This window comes from Pararge aegeria, chromosome 21, assembly GCF_905163445.1.
Source record: "Pararge aegeria chromosome 21, ilParAegt1.1, whole genome shotgun sequence".
Lineage (NCBI taxonomy): Eukaryota > Metazoa > Arthropoda > Insecta > Lepidoptera > Nymphalidae > Pararge > Pararge aegeria.
The window spans coordinates 2,662,084-2,682,461 of NC_053200.1; the positions used below are offsets into that span (position 1 = coordinate 2,662,084).

The following is a 20,378-nucleotide window of genomic DNA, read 5'->3' on the forward strand; positions in this document are numbered from 1 at the left end:
ATAAAATGTATGAAATTAAATAAATCCCTATGTTTAGGACGAAGAGGTATGGCGCAAGACCGCGAGCAGTGCGCTGAGCTGACGGCCAACCTCCAGAAGTGGAGAGGCATAAAAAGAAGAGGAAGAAGATAAAAAGCCACAAGAATAAACAGTTTCAAAATTCTGATTACAATCACGCGAATCTATTCGTAAGAGTTTAAGGTTCTTCATTAGGATGAAACTTCGCCAACTGTCGCGTTCTTTCCTTTTTTATATAATTTACTTCAGCTTCTGTCAATCACACTGTCACAAAGATAATTTATTTAGAAAGCCAATGCAGTTTACAGAACCATGATAGGTGGTCTGGGTTTTTTTTTTATAAGCGCATTTAAGTTCTGAAAAGTGACTTGAATGCAAAAAACAAAGGAAAGTAGGTAATAAATAACTATCGTTGTCACAACTGACATTCTGATATATAATGGCTTAAAATAAGACAGAAGTCAACTCACCATGCTGAAGAACATGACATGTTGCAGTACTGTGAGGTCGGGGAAGAAGAGGTTATGCTGCGGACACAGGCCCAGCAGTTTTCGCATTTCGTCCTTCTGACTTATCGTGTCCATGCCTTCTACGTACACGTTGCCCTCGCTGGCGCCAAACATTCCTGGACAAAATTCTCCATCAAACATATATCTCGCTAAGACTCTTCAGTTATTTCCTTTAGTTTTTGAGTCGTGAGTAGTTTTTAACGATGGACGCTCTTAGAATGTTGTTTTTTTTTTTATTCCACTACAAGTTATCACTTCTTTGCAATTTCAACCGGCAGTAAGCGATGATGCAGTCTTATGTCCAATTTTCTATATGCAATCTATCCGTAATCTATAGATTTATTACTTAGCAACGGCAGTGGCGTGCATAGAAGATATGCACAGGGTAAGCAGATGATATAAAATGAAGAAAATCTCCAGTACGAGTTATAAAAAACTTAACATTGTAAGAGTTAGTAAAAGCCTACCCTTAAGTATTTATGACTAGTATATAACTAGTATTGGAGATTTTTTCCATATTATATCATCTGCTTACCCTGTGCATAACCTCTATGCACTCCACTGACCAATATAAATATAAATATACTACCACATTACACACATCGCCTCATAGCCCCAAGTAAGCGTAGCTTGTGTTATGGGTACTAAGATAGTTGATGAATATTTCTATGAAGATAATACACATAATTACTTATAATATACAGATAAACACCCAGACACTGAAAAACATTCATGTTCATCACACAAAAATTTCCCAGTTGGGGAATCGAACCCACGGCCACGATTCAGAAAGCAGGTTCGTTGCCCATTGCGCCAGTCGGCTGTCAATGATGTGATTGCCATAAAACCATAAAATATCAATACAATTTTTAACAAATAACAACTTTGTTTGGCAACTTATCACCAGATTATAGATAGATTGAGTACAGGATTATAGATAGATTGAGGGCTAGCCTTATAGGCATAGAGGTACGGCAGTTATATTAAAACCATAACTTTGTTTCGGCGTGCGATCGTACAAGAACGCCTAATCGTTTGGCGCCAAGTCTTTTTAAGCAAACTATTTTGATTAGATTTTTGAGCAGGGTGGTAACTAGCCACGAAGCTTCCCTCCAAAAATCTCCCACACAGATTTGTAGACATCAATCGTATGCTGATTGCTTCCTGTGGCTTTCCGTCACTTTCTCGATGCCGCTTACCAATTTATACTCTACCAACTATGTATTCCTGCGACTCTCTTGATGCCCTGGCCTCAACTGGTTTTTTTTTAACTAGAAACTATCTGCACCTCGCAGTGTTAACCGTGTTGAATAAGTTGTTTGTTTGCTTTGTTAGGACGTAAAAGAAGAACGATATTCAGTGTAAAAATACAAATGTTCCAGTTTTGATTACTTTGGGAACAATTGGAGTTTGATATTTTTCTAGGACCAAAAATAGTCTGTTACTCTCCGTTCTTATAAATAACCTTAGGCCAACAATCAAGTCGATCGGTTGCTTCGTTAAAAAAATAAAGTAAATAATAATATACTACGACGGTACATACATCGCCATCTAGCCCCAAAGTAAGCGTAGCTTGTGTTATGGGTAATAAGATGACTGATGAATATTTTTATGAATAATATACATAAATACTTAAGAATATACATATAAACACCCAGACACTGAAAAACATTCATGCTCATCACACAAAAGTTAGGACGTGAAGAAAGGAAAAACAAAACGGCTGACTCTTACTCTTACTCAAACAATAATTACCCGTGATAATAGACATAAGCGTGGTCTTCCCAGCTCCATTGTGCCCCAACAACACTGTTATCTCGCCTTTATAGACTTCCAGGGACACGTTGTCCAGTGCACGTTGTTTACCAAATACCTGCCAATAAAATTATAATTTTTTTTTAAATATATTTCCATGATGAAGAAAAAAATTCTAATTTATAATTTTTTTTTAAATACAAGCGGCCATCTTTGATTTAAAAATTATCATAGTTTATAGCATTCTAAAAGTCAAGACCTTTCATTTGATATCAATGTTGAGGGAGTTGTGAAAAACAGTACACACACACACACTCACACACATCAAACAGAAACACACACACACGTGTAAGTTGTATGATTGTGTGTGATGTGTACGCCATCTAGTGAAAATACTGGTAAAGTGACAGGTCACTAGATGTCGCTCTTCCGATAACTATCACGCGACATAATAAGTAAAGGTCGGCAGGAAATCTCACAGTTGGCCTTCAGAGCAAGCTTCGCCATCATGCAAAGGGCAAGCAAGGAACACCCCACGTTTAATTTTTGTAACATTATTTATGCATCACCCATTTTCCACTTTTTTATCGCTCAGGTTGCCTTTAAAGGATCACTTTTAATGATAAGGCCGCCTTTGCACCCTAGCACTAAGTACTATTACTGTTTTCCTTGCGTTTTTCCTATTGTGTTGGGTCGCAATAAAGTTTTTCTATTCTATTCTACTTCTTCCTAACTATTACCTTAGACACATTCTCGATCTTGATGCCGACTTCCGCGTTCTTGGGCGCGGGCTCGAAGTACTGCGCGTCGTTGACGTTCACCTCCTCCAACTCTTCGGCCTTCTCGTCCGGCTGCACCCTCGAGGGGCTCCAGTATTTCCTCTGCAACCAATGCTTTATACAGTTTGACATTTTATATAAATATATGTAACTTAAGAATTTATAAAACCTCCTTTTCCATATAGTGTACATTATTCTACAAGTCAAGTCATTTGATACCCATATTGAGGCAGTTGAAAAAATATTTTATCTTTGGGGCATTCATAAAATACGTGAGATGTTTAAGGGGGGGAGGGGGTTGATTGAAATCTCATCTAATCTTACGTTGGAGAGAGAGGGGTATCGGCAAATGACACGCAATTATTTTGTTAAATTTTTATAGCACTTATAATAAAACTCTCAGCAATATTGATTACTATTCTTAAATAGTCGTAAGCGAAAGCAATAAGCATTATTTTTTCTTTTTACAATAACAATCCAACGCGTTTACCCCATAAGATACCCAAAATTTGAAAAATCTGACCTGAGGTTAGGGGATGGTAGAGGGGGTTGAATAAAAACTCACGACCCCCTCCCGGTCAAAAACACCTCACGTAGTCACGTAATTTATGGACGCCACCTTATTTATTTTATGACGGAAACCACCTTGGACCGATTTTAATCAAAAATAGCTGACAACACTCCGGAGACTAATTCACCCATCAAATAACTTCGGACATTTTATATTCCATCTTAAACCATCCACGTTAACATTCATTTCATTACTTTTAAGTCGGAAATGTGTTTTGAAAAATCAAAAAGGTGTTTTAAAATTTAAACATGCGTTATTCAAGCTGTTTAGGTTCACTGGCCTAAAGTACTATACAAGCTCTGTTCGTTGGTAATGAAACTACCACCAACCTGACACAGGAAGTTCCAGGGCAGAGCGGTGCCATAGGGGCCGGGGTTCACCCGCGCGAGGTACCAGGCGAGGCTGAAGAATATGGCACACTGCACCGCCATCATTATGTAGCAGAGCAGCACCGACCCGCTGTTCTCACTGCGGACGTTCGCGATGGTCTCCATTGTTACTCCACTACCTGATGTATTACAAACATGAATATGCTGAGTATTCCAAAATAAGCTTCAAATAAATTATCATATCAACCCAGTGTATTATAAATGAATAAAAAAAAATACTAGGGCAATACACACATCGCCATCTAGCCCCAAAGTAAGTGTAGCATGTGTTATGGGTACTAAGATGACTGATTTTATTGAATAATATGCATAAACACTTATAATATGCATATAAACACCCAGGCACTGAAAAAATTTATGTTTATTACACAAACAAACAAAATTTTCCAGTTGTGGGAATTGAACAAACGGCCTTGGACTCTGAAAGCAGGTGATGGACTCCACACGCCTTTGAGAATATTTAAGAGAACTCTCAGGCAGGTTTCCTCACTTGGTTTTCCTTCACGCTTGAAGCAAGTGATATTTTATTTGCTTAAAATGCACATAAATTTGTATTCTGTTACTTATGCGTTCTGGGCATTCGAACTTGGCCCTCGCAAAGTCGAATTCCCACCCACTGGGCCGCTTCAGACAACATATCATCATCTTGGCACTGCTCAGGTACGGATCTCCTCTCATAATGGGAAGGGTTTAGGCCGTAGCCCGTAGTCTACCAAGTGCGGATTGGTAAACTTCACATGCCGTTGAGCATTATGGAGAACTCTCAGGTTTCCTTCACCGTTAAGAGCAAGTGATGCATAAATTGCTTAAATTAAAACGCACATAACTTCATAACAGTCAAGTGGTGCGTGCCGGGTCAGTACTCAGTCTCCAAGAGTGTAAAAGCCGAAGCCTAGCAGTTCTCAATTTGATTTCGTAGGTTGCCTGGTAGAGATCGCTTTTAAGCGATAAGGCCGCCTATTGTACCTTTTCTCCTTTCTTTTCCAATGCTTGTTTTTTTATTTTTTTATTTGGTGTACAATAAAGTGTATTTCATTCATTCATTCATTTTGACGGCCGAGTGGCGCAGTGGGCAGCGACCCTGCTTTCTGAGTCCAAGTTCGTGGGTTCGATTCCCACAACTGGAAAATGTTTGTGTGGTGAACATGAATGTTTTTCAGTGTCTGGGTGTTTATCTGTATATTGTAAGTATTATATTCATAAAAAAATATTCATCAACTATCTTAGTACCCATAACACAAGCTACGCTTACTTTGGGGCTAGATGGCGATAGGTGCACTGTCGTAGTATATTTATTTACTTATTTATTTATTATTTATCCATCCTAATCATATACTTACTATTATAAAATCTATGAGGTTCTTCATAGTCAAAAAAACGCAAAAAAAATATTTTGGATATTTGGTTATGTCACTACGACTAGTATAGAGGGAGTTGTGCACAAAAACGCACGCAAGCACGTACGCACGCATGCAAGCACGCACGCACGCGCGCATCAAACTTATAACACCACACCGTTTTTGCGCGGGGGTGTTAAAAAACGGCACTCACCGTACTGTTCTAAAATCGACAGCTCGCTCCAGAACCAACGCATAGGCTCGTGGGGCAGGAGGCCGCAGAGCGGTATTGCCCACTTCGGTACCTTGTGATTCGCCACCGTCATACTGGGTATATTGGAAATCAGGTACAGCGTCACTGCTATAGTGACTGTGTATTGGGCTGTGGAAAAACAAAACTGCATTAGATCCTACCAAATATATCACATAGTTAACAACAATTTGTGAAAACAACATGATCGTAGAAAAGCGATGGATGTTGTTGAAGTGAAAGGCATCTTTAGGCGCGTTGAGAACTTTTTGGGTGAAAAGAAATCATGGAAGTCGCGTCATTCTCACTGCTTCCCATGAGCTATATGTTTACTGTGTAAGTGTACATATACGTAGTCTTCACTTTTTACTGCAGGTCCCCTGACAACCTCCATGGCGCAACGTTGAGCGCTGTGAATTTAAGCAGTGGGTCCCGGGTTCGAATCCCAGCATTATTTAATTTGGGAATTAATAATTTCTGAATTTTCTCCGGTCTGGTCTGGTGGGTGGTCGTGGCTAGTTACCCCGACAAAGACGTGCCGCTAAGCGATTTAGTGTTCCGGTGCGATTTCGCGTAGGAACCGATTAGGGATATGACTATTAACTACCATACTCCATCATTCAAATTACTTGAAGAGCTTTGCGAAAGTATGTTTGTTCGTTTGTCCTTACTTTAAACCCTAATTCAGCAATCAATTTTAATTTTTGCATAGAGCTAGTTAGAAAGGACTGAGAGTAACATAGACCCTTTTTTGTTCCAGGAAAACCATCAGTTCCTACGTAATTTCAAAAACGTACTATCCGCGGACGACGAACTTGCAGCATATAGTTATTACTATATAAAAATATTTAAAGCTCAGCTGTGGAATAAAACTACGATGATAATAAAAAAAACTGGCTAGGTTTGTTGTGGGGTCTTCTTAGACCAGGGCGCGTTTGGAACTCTTCTAGCTTTAGTTTTAAGTTAACGAATGAAGTTACCACCATCAACTAACATTAGTGGTGACATGTTATATGTATCAACGCTTCATAAGTGCCTGTGATAAGGTCTACATGAATAAAACATTTTTGAATTTGAATATGATGAAAATTTTGGCAAGCATATACCAAAATGTACGTATGCAAAAAGTGTTTATGAATGTAGTAAGGAAACACGTAAATGCGTGTATATAAATATTAACGTGATTGTCTATCAACACATACATGATGGGATGTATAAGAAATCTCAAATATTGTTACTATACTCAAATCTCTGTTATTATGCAACTTATTAACCACTACATACCACGATATTATACGTTTAATATACACTTGTAAATTGTCCGCGTCTACATTATTTTAACTCTTTACATATGTCAACACGAGTACGTTAAAAAATCATAGAAGTAACTCACTGCTTTTAACAAGGTAGCTGCCAGCGTAAGCGATCGACACCACGCTGGTGAAATGCAGGATCAGCATGGTGAATATCATCCCCGGGCTGGAGTGCGGCACGTAGGGGTGTTCGGTGGCCGTCAGCAGCACGGTGCCGATCACGCTGTACGCGATACCGGCTGGGAGCACGTTCAGGAAGTGCGATATGTTGAGCATGTTGTGCGAAACGCCCACCATTCTTATCAACTCCTGTGAAAGTGTACCAGGGTATCAGGAGAAGGAAATCGGCCAGGTGCGAGTCAGACTCGCGCACGAATGGTACTGAACCTTTATCTATAGAAACAGCAAAAAAATCACGTCCGCTGTATGGGAGTTCCTTAAATATTTACTTTATTCTGTTATTCAAAGATTTCCGTGGTTATTCAACATTTCTTAAATATAGTTCAACGGGTACATACCACGATAATATTTTTGGATTTGTCGATATTTCGACCCAGATGCATGGAACGTGGTCACGACGGGAAATTTTTAGTATTTTTTTTGTTTGTTTTAAGTCTTTATTGCACACACACATTTTATATAAATTAAACACAAATACAGAAGAAACTTCTTTATCTTTATCTTTAACAACTTTATCTTGTTGTTAGCTATAACAACAAAAATTTTCACAAACGTTTGTGAAAATTTCAACTATATAACAATCACGGTCCATGAGATACAGTCCAACAGACGGATGGACAGCGGACTCTTTTTATTTCATTTAATTCCACTACAAGTTAGCCCTTGACTGCAATTCCACTGATATTGCAGTCTAAGATGGTAGCGGGCTATCCTATTAGGGACCACGGCAGTTCTATACCCCAAATTTGTTTATACGGGACATTGTAGCGGAAAGGTAAATCGCAGGGCAGCACATCTTTGTCAGGAGGGAACAACAACAACAGGGAAGGGAGTAACAACAGGGAAAATTCTGAAATTATAAATTCCCTAAACACTCCAGATGGGACTCGAATGAATGAATATACTTTTATAGCACACCACAAAAAGTACATAAAAAAAAGAAAAGTATAACAAAACAACGTATACACCCGGGACTTCCCACTAAAAACCACTGCGCGCACTGCTGCACCAGGAAGGTTGTATAAAATACTTTTGAAGGATGCCTTCAACAGTATTTCGTAATTCCGTTACACCGTTATTCCGTTCCGATATTTCACGCCTCATAAGCGAAGCGTTGAGATTGGTTTTACTGTCAGTTTACGCACCCCGAGTGATTCTCCAACTTAAAATGTCACTTTTATTCTTTATTGGTTTTTTTTTATAGGCTTCAGTATTTTGAGGAATAGACGCCTATTCTTTTTCACGGTATAATTAGATGTAGTTTAATTATTATTTACAAATAATCTCAATTTTATTGTAATGAATGAGATTATGAGGCGTGCACTTTTGGATTTTCCAACTATACATAAATAATTATAATATACAGATAAACAACAGACTGACAACATTAATGTTCGTCACACAAACATTTTTTAGTTGTGGCCACCCACGGCCTTGAAACTCAGAAAGCAGGGTCACCCACCCACTGCGCCAATCGGCCGTCATTGAGATGTCTCGCTGTTCTGTGGTAGGACGGGACGGGGGTTGGTCTGTGGTTCCTCTGAGGAGACCATTACTCTAGCTCCCTCTTCCGCGTGCTCCAACTCACCTGTATCCCGTTCATCCGTTCTTCTAGCAGCCTCGCCATGAGGAACACGAACACCAGCATCAGGGACAGCCAGCACAGATGCGGCAGCGTGAGGCACACGTACATTATCACATCGTTCTGCGACGTGCGCACGAATGGGAAATCTTGAATCATCACTTTCTGCAAGTAACATGAATTGCATCGATATAATTTATTTATAATCTGTATTATTTATTAATAGTGATAGATCAGTGGGTGGGACTTCGACTTCATTTTCAGGGTGGGGGGGCGAGTTCGAATCCCAGCACGCACCTCTAACTCTACGTTGGCTAAGTTAGCAGGGACCCTGCTTTCTAATTCCAAGGCCGTGGGTTCGATTACCACAACTGGAAAATGTTTGTGTGATGAACGTGAATGTTTTTCAGTGTTTATCAGTATATTATTCAAAAAAATATTACTCATCTTAGTAGGAATAAAACAAGCTACGCTTTCTTTTGGCTAGATGGCGATGTGTGTATTGTTGTAGTATATTTATTTATATAATTAACTTTTCCAAGTTATGTGCGTTTAGCAATTAAAATATCAATTGCTTTAACGGCGAAGGAAAACATCGCGAGGAAACCTGCATGCCTGAGAGTACTACATATTATATGTGCCAGCGAGGTGGACTACGGCCTTAACCCCAACCCATTTTGCGAGGAGACCCATGCCCTATAGTGGGCCAGTAATGGGTTGATATGATGATGAATCTTTATTGACAAACGTCACGCTGGCCAAATGCGGATTGGTAGATTTCACACGCCTTTAAGAACATTATTGGGAACTCTCAGGTGTGCAGGTTTCCTCACGACGTTTTCCTTCACCGTTGAAAAAGCAAGTGACCTAGAAAAGACTGAGGTGCCGTGCCAGAGTTCCAGATCTGCCCCCCCGAAAGTGAAGCCGAAGTCCCAATCACTAGGCTATCGCCGGAGATATGGGGTAAATGTGTAGTAGACGGCTGAAATCACGTGAATTTTGTTGGAGATCGCCCGGCTAAACTTTCGATACTGTTGCGATACTCCGCGTGTGTCGACACGCGGAGTGGGTTCGAAACTAGTTGCGCAATCTTCAACAAAAAATCACGTCAGTTCAAATTAGTTTAAATTCTAGTACATAGGTTTTTTTTCAGGCAAAGATAATTTAAGCGGGATATAGAAAAACTGAAACTAACGCCGACGAAGTTACGGTCAACGTCTGGTATATAATGGGAAAGTTAACTATACCTGAGGTACTGCTTGACCCGCAACCAGTTCTATGTAACTTGAATCGATAGCCCATTGCAGTTTCATGAACTCCTCATACATTGTACCTGCAATCAATTTCACTTACAGTAGTAGTAGAGATATACGTGACAGAGCTCATCCGGAGTAGAACTCCTACCCCATAAGTTAACCTACTCTCTTATAGTTAGATACGCAAGTGTACCTGTCCGCAAACTGATATGACCGTTGCTATAAAAACGTGTAAAAACGCTATGTATGCCACCTATTTGTTTTCTTTTTAGTTTTCCTAATCCTAAGGTTGCCTGGCAGAGATCGCTACTTAGCGATAAGGCCGCCTTTTGTATCCTGCTTCATTCTTCATGTGTTTGTTCTTTTTTTGTCTTGTTTCTTTGCTTGAGTGGTGTACAAATAAAGAGTATAAATAAATAAATAAATAAATAAATGTTCACATTTTGTATATAATAACGCATCAAAAGTGCCATCTATGTGCCTATTTGAATAAAGAAATATTTGACTTTGACTTTGTACAAGAAAACCGAAATAATACTTACTTCACACGCTTTAGAAGTATAAATATTTGCACCGGGCGGGGGATTACACCCCGGCAGGGCAGTCAGCAGGGCTAGCACGGGCATGAGACAAAAATTATATCACCCGATTATATCCCCTGACGAGAGATATAATTAAAGTGGCCACCTGCTAAAGTACGAGAATGTGGAATAGGAGAAGTGTACCCCCGTTTATTATTACACATATATTATTTGGATATTATTTCCACTTGTGCGGCAGTGCTCTGAGAGTTGATAAAACTGTGGGAGAAGATACATTTATATCCTTTCCCCGGGGATATAATAGTCTCCTGCCCATGCTAGCCGTGCTGGGCGACAGGTTAAGAAATCGGCGGACTGTCCTAGCCGAGTCCAGCAACACCACTTTTGCGTTGGCTGCCAGTGAGCTGCCGCGGAACCCGAGTCGCCTTAGATGGTGTGCTAGGCTAACTGGGATTAAACGATTCGTAGACATAACTACAGGGATGATTTCATTGGACTCCACTGGTGGAGGTGGAGTGATCATTATTATTATATCCTATGCTTGGTGGCAGGAACAAGTAAAACAAATGGTAGTATTTACCCTGACGAGCTCTGTCACAAAAAACCCTACCACTACATCCGAACACGGAACTCTAACAGTTTTATTAGTTATATTCATCTTTATATATCTAGAGGGTTGTTTCCGGTGCTCAAGGAATCTGATGACCACTCCACGTATCTGGTGCGGTGCTGAAATGACGATCGTTTACTTACCAAACATGTCTATCGGCATCAAAACTTGACTGACCGATTCATAAGTCTCCGTGTTGAAGTCTTTTTTCATGCGTATCGTGTACTGCAGCTTCTTTGGCCAGGTTGTATGCATATCCTGTCAAACAGAGAAGAGTCACATTACACAAACATACAACTTTTTCAAACTTGGGTTTATAATGTAAACAATGTTTTCATTAGTTTTAAGTGTAAAGAATAAAATAATAATAAATAAATTATTATAAATATACTACGACAATACAAACATCGTCATCTAGCCCCAAAGTAAGCGTGGCTTGTGTTTTGGGTACTAAAATGACTGATGAATATTTATATGAATAATATTCATAAATACTTATAGTATACAGATAAACATCCACAAACTGAAAAACATTCATGTTCATAACACAAACATTTTCCAGTTGTGGATATCGAGCCCACAGCGTTGAACTCAGAAAGCTGCTGCCCAATGCGCCAATCGGCCGCCAAATATCGTATAAAACATACGGTACGATACTATAAGGTAAGATAAAATAGACTATATATATTATATGCTGTTCGAACCCGATTATAGAATACTAAGCTTCTTAAAATGGTTACGCTACAAAGGACGGACGATTTCCTTATTTAACTACGGAACCCTAGAAATTATTTATGCTCAGAGAAATTTGATAACATTATTGCTTGCTATGTGTTTACAAAACATTCAGTTGCTTCGCATCGTTTAAACATGACGTCACTTCCGGGTGATTGAATGTCATTATTGCAAAGCAACGGTGAGTTAGCGTTTGCTTAGGAATTAGAATATTTTATATTATGAAGAGGGTTATAATTAGCAACTGATTTATCAGCCAAATCCAGGGCACGGGTCTAGTCTCAGCATGATAAGCTTTAAGGCCATAGTCCACCACGCTGGCCAAGTTGGGATTGGTACATGCCCTTGCGAACATCATGGAGATCTCTCAGGCATGCAGGTCCCGATGTTTTCCTTTACAGGAAACTATACTTACACCGTTGAAGTAGGTGATATTTAAATGCTTACATTTTTTTCCGTGTAGTTCAATTCTAATAATTACGATGTGCTGACAAACTAGTGGTAAAGGTTTATGCACGTTTTAACTTTTAATGTATGCAATTAACTATCATTTGCTTTCATAACGTTCACAGCGCGTGTGAAGTATAAATAATACATGAATACAAAACCTTTTTTTTTTCTAGGTATAAGTATGTAAGGGTTATGAAATAAGGGGATGAATATTTTTGCCTAGAGGAGACGGGCTTACGTCTTAGTCCAGACGTATACCAGTTAAGCAGTTTAAAAAATCTTTAAACTCAAACGGTTTTGCTGCAAAGGCTTTGATCGACTAACACGACGTTTCTATAAGATGTCCAATCAAGACCTAGATACCATTTAATACCAACATAAAAATCTAGATAAATGTTATTTCTGGTCTTAAAGCCACAAAAGAGGACTATCTCTATCCGCTGAGGAGTTCTGTTCTTTATCTACAACCACCAAAAATCGTCAAGAACTTTCATCCCCTCTCCTAAAGGAACCGAGCTTAATGTTGGGATAAAAAGTATCCTATATTACTTCTAACACTTCCAAGAATATGTGTACAAAGTTTCATGAGGATCAGTCAAGTAGTTTTTCGTGAGAGCGTAACAAACAAACTTACATTGACATTTATAATATTTGTAGGGATAAATAAATTTTTAGTTTTCTATCATATATTGATTTACATTTTTTTATTTTTAACAACGCTTGAAAAAAACTTTAAAATTTTTAAGAAACAAAACCCTCCGCTTGCGAGGCTTTTGAATGCTCAAGCAACCGGCGGGACCAGAACGAGGAACCTCCTCACAATACGCGCCATTTCAAGGACTACTGCCTTCTGTATCCGACCCTTTATCCAACAACCAAGCGAAAGCTTCTTAAGATGTTTGTCGAAGCTTTTCGCGAGAAGACCATTGACTGAAACGACGATCGGAACAATAACGGTCGACTCAACACCCTACGGGGTAATCTCGTGAACAACGTCCAAGTATTTAGATACTTTTTAAATAAATAATTATTAGATATTATAGGTTGGCACTGTTGTTTTTGCACAATTATTTGTTACTTATAACTTAAAGTCTGATCTGTGACTATATAGTATGAAAATATATTTATATCTAAATATTATATTAATAGTATTAGTTATATTATGATTAAAGTATACTTTAAATGAAGAGCATTAATGCTCATCACACAAACATTTTCCAGTTGTGGGAATCGAACCCACGGCCTTGGGCTCAGAAATCAGGGTCGCTGCAAACTGCGCCACACGGCCGTCCAAAGTGTGAAATATCAAAAATGTGATAAAACACCGCATAACTATTACCAAGCGGCCACGTTAAACCACGTTTATTTGGAATATCCCTTATACTGTACCACAAAAAAATATATAAAGAACTTCAGAACTTTCTTTATTTAAATAAGTACGCCATGGCTTTGTTGTTATCGTGATAATAAATAATTATATGTATTACATTCAGGGATAATAGCGATATAGTTACAATTATACCTACCTAACCGTTATTCATAACTACAGCTATCGGCCTCTGAAATAGACCACGTCACATCTGTGTCATGGCCTGGGCCACGGCTTCGTAGTACCCGCGATTAGTGGCGTACATACAGGGCACTACATATGCACTAAGCACTTAAGGTAGATGATATAAAATGGAGAATTCTTCCATTACGAAATTTCCAATATGAAAGCCAAAAAATATAGTAACTCGTACTGGATATTTTCTACATTTTACATCGTCTAATAATGAAACAATAAATATACTACGACAATACACACATCGCCATCTAGCTCCAAAGTAAACGTAGCTTGTGTATTGGCTTGTGTAAGATAGCTGATGAATATTTCTATGAATATAATACACATAAATACTTATAAAATACAGATAACACTCAGACACTGAAAAACGATCATGCTCATCACACAAACGTTTTCCAGTTGTGGGTCTCACGGCCTTCGACTCGGTAAGCATGGTCGCTGCTTACGGCGCCAGTCTTCCTTCGGCAGTTGCAGCTTAAAGTGGCAGATGTTTGACTCATTTGTTATTCCTGCCTCATCATCATCGTCATCATGTCAACAAACCGACGTCCACTGCTGGACACAGGTCTTTTGTAGGGAGTTCCACAATACACGGTCCTGGGCCGCTTGCCTCCAGCGGCTCCCAACGTCCATCGGTTCTCCGAGCTATGTGCCCCGCCCATTGCCACTTCAGCTTCGCGACTCGCTGAGCTATAACGGTAACTCTAGTTCTTCTACGGATCTGATTTGATCACGTAGAGATACTCCTAGCATAGCTCTCTCCATCGCCCGCTGAGTGACTCTGAGCCTTCTTATGAGGCCCATAGTTAGCGACCATGTCTCAGTTCCGTAAGTAATCACTGGCAAAACGCACTGTTCGAAGACTTTAGTCTTCAGGCACTGATGGCTCCTGTCTATTCCTGCCTGCTGGTCGGTAAACGTATAACGGAGAGGCATTTCAGACTACAGAGTGGAGTGAAACAGTGGCCATGTCGCTTGTTGTATCAACAAAAGCCATGGCCCTCGGATAATACCGGCTTTATTAGACCTTCAATTTTATTATCACGCTTCACAGAATATATACAATAGATACCCGACATCCATACTTTCAGTTTAGTAATACCTAATGACAGCAATCGTTAATAAGAGTGTTGTTGTTATGGACACTAATATGCAATTCTAGTTACTGAGAACTGAAACTTTTTAAAACTGACTACTTCTTTATCCTTAGTATCAAATTTGCTTCACAACCGGGGCATCAAAGAAAAGTGGACCTACATTCAACAGTTTCAGAGTCACAATTTCTGTACTACTGATTTAGTTTAACGAACATTACGCCATGAACATTTGGCTTGTGACGTTGTACATTTATTTTAAGTTTTAAAACAAGGCTCATACGTTCCATTTCACCCTGATACTCGAGTTCGATTTCTGTGTTACGATACTCGTAAAACAACTCGTAGAATTGCGAGATTATAAATCTTATACCTACTAAAAATACTTACTGTAAAGCAAGCGTCGTCAAGTTAAAGTACGCTGGATTATATGAAAGGGAAAAAAATGGCAAACAGAGTTTCTTTACTTAAGTCATCATCCTGAGGAAATCAGAGCATTGACCACGTTGCTCTAATGAGGGTTGGCGGGCATTAAAGATTTATTATCACACTAGCTTCTACCCGCGACTTCGACTGCGTGGACTTCAGAATTGGGTCGAAAAAGAATTGAAAAATATGAAAGTAAAAAATTGGACAAAATTTACACCCGTTTGATCAGAACTAGGTCTAAAGCTTCACTCGTTAAAATTTTTTATTCCTACCACAGGAACAATTTCAGAGATCGGTATAAAAAGTACATGTCGTTTTCTCAATTTTCCCTCGGGAATTACTTAAGGAGTTGGGATAAAAGGTAGCCTATGTTCTTTTCCTTGTCAAAGGCTACATGCATGCCAAATTTCATCCAAATCCGTCCAGAAATTTCTGCGTGATTGAGTAACAAACATCCACACTTTCACATTAATAATATTAGTAGGATTTTAATGACCGGGATCGAAAACTTAACCTACTCTGCAATGTAGACAAGTTGCAAAGCTATTTACTAGCCCTGGGCTGGTACAGAAAATGTCTTGGTAGAAAACTCAATACCTAAGAATAATCTGCCCAGCCAGGGAATCGAACTTACACACATCCTCATGATCCATCCATGTAAACCACTACACTAATGGTTCATGTGGTTGAAAGCAAACTGATAACCAAACTAGTTTGTAAGGAAGTACATGAAACAAAGTTCTTACCGGAAATATAACGATGGCAGCAGTGTCCCTATTTTGAATACTCTCAGCCAGTGCAGGGATCTCTGATTCATTTGTAAACACTTTATAGTATTTATGATTGCGTTTGGCATCTGCATTGCAAGAGATAAAGTATTGAATGAAAACACAACTAGATATTCTACACAATTGGGTATCGTTTTTCTCTGACCAAGGTCGGAGTTTCATCATCAACTCATTACCGGCCCAATACACGGCACGGATCTTCACCCAGAATGATAAGGGGTTAAGGCCGTAGTCCACCATGCTGGCCCAGTGCGGATTGGTGGACGTCGGAGTTTACTTGTGTTAAATTGCCTACTTTCTTTCATGTGTTTTTCCAAAGTGGGCGGTTCATGTCTGCCATAGGACCGATGACCGTTCGGGCAGAAGTGTTCTGAAGTAGTGACAGTGGACCATTGGCCAGGCAACCTTTTAGTAGGAGTAACGCTTTCTCTGACACTTTTTTTGCCGCCAAGCAGCTGTAAAGTTTCGGTCAAGAGTGTATGCAGATTTTTAAACATTATATTTATAATAGTAGTTACGTATTTATTTATTTGTCTTTCGTTACAAATATTGTTTTATATATTGTATATATGCACCACCTAACTATTTTCTGTATTTTTTATCTTTGCTATTGGTTGCCTGGAAGAAATCGCTATGAAGCCAAATTGTATATACGTTGTTTTGTTACATTTTTCTAGTTTTTAAGAACTTTTTGTGGTGTGCAATAAAAGTATATCCATTCATTCATTCATTCAGATGGACGTGAAAACCTTTGCCTCAGGTTGATGGACACAGAGTGGCAAATTGCAGGGCATGTTCCTTGCATGCCCTGCAAAGTGTTGCCATGTTTAAAGGCAATGCATTTCTACTTCCATCAATTATCACTAAAACTAATGTAGCTGGAAGCCGCTGGATGAGAAAGTCGGAGAACTGTGTGTGGCGGTGCACTCTCGGACAGGCATAGTATGTCATAAAACACTACACTTTGATCCAAAAACTTTAAATAAAAGAACAAATAGTCACATTGTCTCTACAGTTAACACAAAAACGGCCTCTGCCTCTAGGCAACTCAAGAAACAATCTTGTCTGCTGTATAATAGAATAAATAGAATATTGAATATTTATCTACTGAAACTGCACGACTGTAAAAAAACCTGTAACAAATTGGATAAAATTGTTAACGTACGACGAGATAGAATCTCTCTTCTCTCTTAGAAACACACACACACACACACATTCAACGCACACAAACACTTACAACCACCCACTAGCATATTTGCATGCTTGCATGATTGATTTGGAAAATTCTAAACATTAAACAAAAAAAAGTATAAAATTTAATAAATTGTTTAAGTCATGTTATCAGTATATGTGTAAACTTTATATCTGAAAGATAGAGAGATAAAGAGACCTCCAAATACAATTTTTTTTTCCATTCCATATTTAAATGGAGGTCTTTGACTATTGTTTTGTAATGAAATTGAGATAACAAATAAATCATTTTTAATTTTTTTTTCATTTCATGTCCTGCAGTGTGCTAATGATGCTGATACAAGCTAATCTGATGAAGTTGATAAACACATACTAATTAGCTGCGCTTTACTAACAAATGTTAATAAAGAATAATTACCTTCAGCAAAATTCTGTAAGGACAGTTGCCGTCCAACTTTTTCCATCAGCATTCTAGTCAAATCAGTGTCAGGTGTGTAGAAAACTTTAGTGGGACCTGGTCTGTTGGCCAAACTCAGAGGTTCCTGCAACAACAGTTGAGAAATAAATCATGTATTGTGAATTATATTAGACATAAGACTATTACCGCTTAAAACAGTATTGTTTGAGCTTCTAAATTTTAACAACACTATTATTTATGCTTACACTCTAACAGTGTACAATATCAGTTGATATTCAGATACCCTACCCCACAAAAACAAATTTGTCAACAAAATGAGGTCATTTGAGGTCATACCTCACAGCATGACCTCAAATCATGCAGATTTTTGTGAATTTATATAGTAGTTTCAGTATGATGCGCAGCCCAGATATAGACAGACAATCACAAATGAAAAATAGTACAGTGTTGGGTTCAGTATTGGTTACAGACTGACCACCAAAATAATTTTTTTAAATATCTTCAATGTACAGAATTTGACCTGTTACATTTTTATTATAAGTATAGATTATTTAATGAAATTCAATTCCAGCCAACTTGTATAATATGAACCTGACAACCTAGAACTTTGATGCATATTAACTGAAGCTTAGCATAGTTGGTAAGCCCAAAATTATCTGTTATTAATTAATTTTGCAAAAAATTCTTAAGATCATCTCAATGACTCACAGAATATGTTAAGACATAGCTTCTGGGATGTTGTCCAACTTACTTTGTTAATTATCTAATACTTTGCCAATCCACATTGAAGCAGCATGATTGATAGTTTAAGCACTAATTACCTCTTTATCAGAATAACAGAGAGGTTTGGGCATAGGGTGGGTGACTCTTAGGCTGAGGATAATAAGATTTATTGTTTAAGACTATAAAGAAATATTGATTGTGGCAGGATGCCAAATACTTACAGTGTTCTGAACATTAAACTTGTCGAAATGATGTGATTTCGGAATTGGATAGATATAAGGTTTGAGTGTAAAAAGAACAACGAAGAATAGCACAGGCGATAATATTTCAACTGGCGTGTGGATAAATCTCTTCAGTCTCACCACCAGGTGTTTCCACATCAGTACTTTGAGTGTCCCCTTCATTTTTATGGTTTATTTTTCACAACTTGTTCTTATGCCATAATATTTAAACACTCAACAACCAATTGCGGGCACAGCTTTGTAACATACGCTTCCAACAACGGCCAGCGCCTAGCAATAAAAACTAACAATGTTTTGTTTACTTTATAGGATACGTATACACTTTAGGTGATCAAGCAAAACATTTTAAAGATGAACTAAGATTTTCTTTTCAGCGCTAACAGAATATTTTATAAAAATATGTTTTAGCGTTATAGGCGACGAAAATTGAAAAATAAATTATTTATTCTCCTTGAAATTTCAAACCCATGTTCCATGAGCTGTCTACGGCTATGAGTAACAACTTGGCAGTAACAGGACATAGACAGGACTAAGGATTGACATTTTTTTTATTTATTCTTGACCATGGTGAAAAGGCAAAGGTATATTACCGTACAGCCATGTCTTCTGTTTTTAATAATCTTATCTTATTTAATTGTAAGGCATTCATGATGTTATATAGTTTTCAATATTCTCGATCGTAGAGTAAGGCGTAGAGCCATGTCTTTAGTCCTAAATATTCATATGCATTTCAGTACGGCATATAACAGGATTGACAGTGACAAATAACACTATTTTTTTATAACTTTTTATAGATCAGTGCATGGGAACGTAGAGTTTATATACTCTTTGAATTGAATAAACGAGAAGCATTACCATGGCTTAAAAACCTATACTACTTTCTATTTTAATATTTTATATTATAAATGTGAAAGTTTGTGTGAATGTATTGATGGATGGATGTTACGCAAAAACTACTGAACGGATTTTGATTACTGTAATAAAGGTTACAAATCAGAATTGTATACGTTGTGTTGTTATACTTTTCTTTTTGTTCCATGTAATTTTTTGGTGTGCAATAAAAGTATATTAATCCATTCATTCACTCATGGGCTATTACTACACACTATCGATGCCACGCCACAGGTCTGCAGCATTTCGTGGCAGTTTTAAATATCTTGCCACCAAATGCTGGAACGACATCCCACCGCCTTTTAGAAATGCCAAATCAAAGTTTTGCTTTAAGAAATTATATCGCTTTTATCTACTGAACATTCAAAAATCTAATGTGGCACTATCTTACAATAGTAACTACTAAAAAAAAACTAAAAATTATTATCTGACTAACATACTTTTCCATTACTACTTAAACAAAAATGAATTTTCATCTCCTTTCCATAATGAAGTTTACTTTCTTTTATCAAGTTTATATATTTTTTTATTTTTTTTATACGTGATTTCATAACCGGACTTCCCTCAACTAAATAGGTACTGACAGAACACCAGCGTTGTGGGTACATTAGTATCCGGAACATTAAGCTGAGTCAGAACCTTTTTATTGGCACGACACAAATCTTAGACTTAAGCTATTATTAAATAAGTACTACCTAAATGTTTAAGTTACTCCGTATGTAAGTCTGTTTGTGTTGTTCTGATAAATAAACAAATTCT

General features: G+C 38.0%; 1 protein-coding gene across 3 annotated transcripts in view; it reads right to left on the minus strand.

Annotated features, from left to right (window-relative positions):
- LOC120633081 (retinal-specific phospholipid-transporting ATPase ABCA4-like) overlaps positions 1 to 19,216 on the minus strand; it is a 42,272-nt gene extending 23,056 nt beyond the window's left edge. For 2 of the 3 annotated variants that reach the window (XM_039903177.1, XM_039903176.1), the window contains exons 1-12: positions 18,708 to 19,216; positions 17,764 to 17,887; positions 16,113 to 16,222; positions 11,235 to 11,349; positions 9,931 to 10,016; positions 8,690 to 8,848; positions 7,002 to 7,230; positions 5,573 to 5,740; positions 3,962 to 4,140; positions 3,023 to 3,175; positions 2,283 to 2,400; positions 489 to 643 (exon numbers count right to left, since the gene is read on the minus strand). In XM_039903177.1, the coding sequence (XP_039759111.1) occupies positions 489 to 643; positions 2,283 to 2,400; positions 3,023 to 3,175; positions 3,962 to 4,140; positions 5,573 to 5,740; positions 7,002 to 7,230; positions 8,690 to 8,848; positions 9,931 to 10,016; positions 11,235 to 11,349; positions 16,113 to 16,222; positions 17,764 to 17,887; positions 18,708 to 18,890 (1,779 nt within the window). In that variant the 5' untranslated portion in view covers positions 18,891 to 19,216. The remainder of the gene's footprint in view (positions 1 to 488; positions 644 to 2,282; positions 2,401 to 3,022; positions 3,176 to 3,961; positions 4,141 to 5,572; positions 5,741 to 7,001; positions 7,231 to 8,689; positions 8,849 to 9,930; positions 10,017 to 11,234; positions 11,350 to 16,112; positions 16,223 to 17,763; positions 17,888 to 18,707) is intronic. The other variant, XM_039903178.1, reaches the window with a different exon arrangement.
- Between the last annotated feature and the right edge of the window lie 1,162 nt (positions 19,217 to 20,378).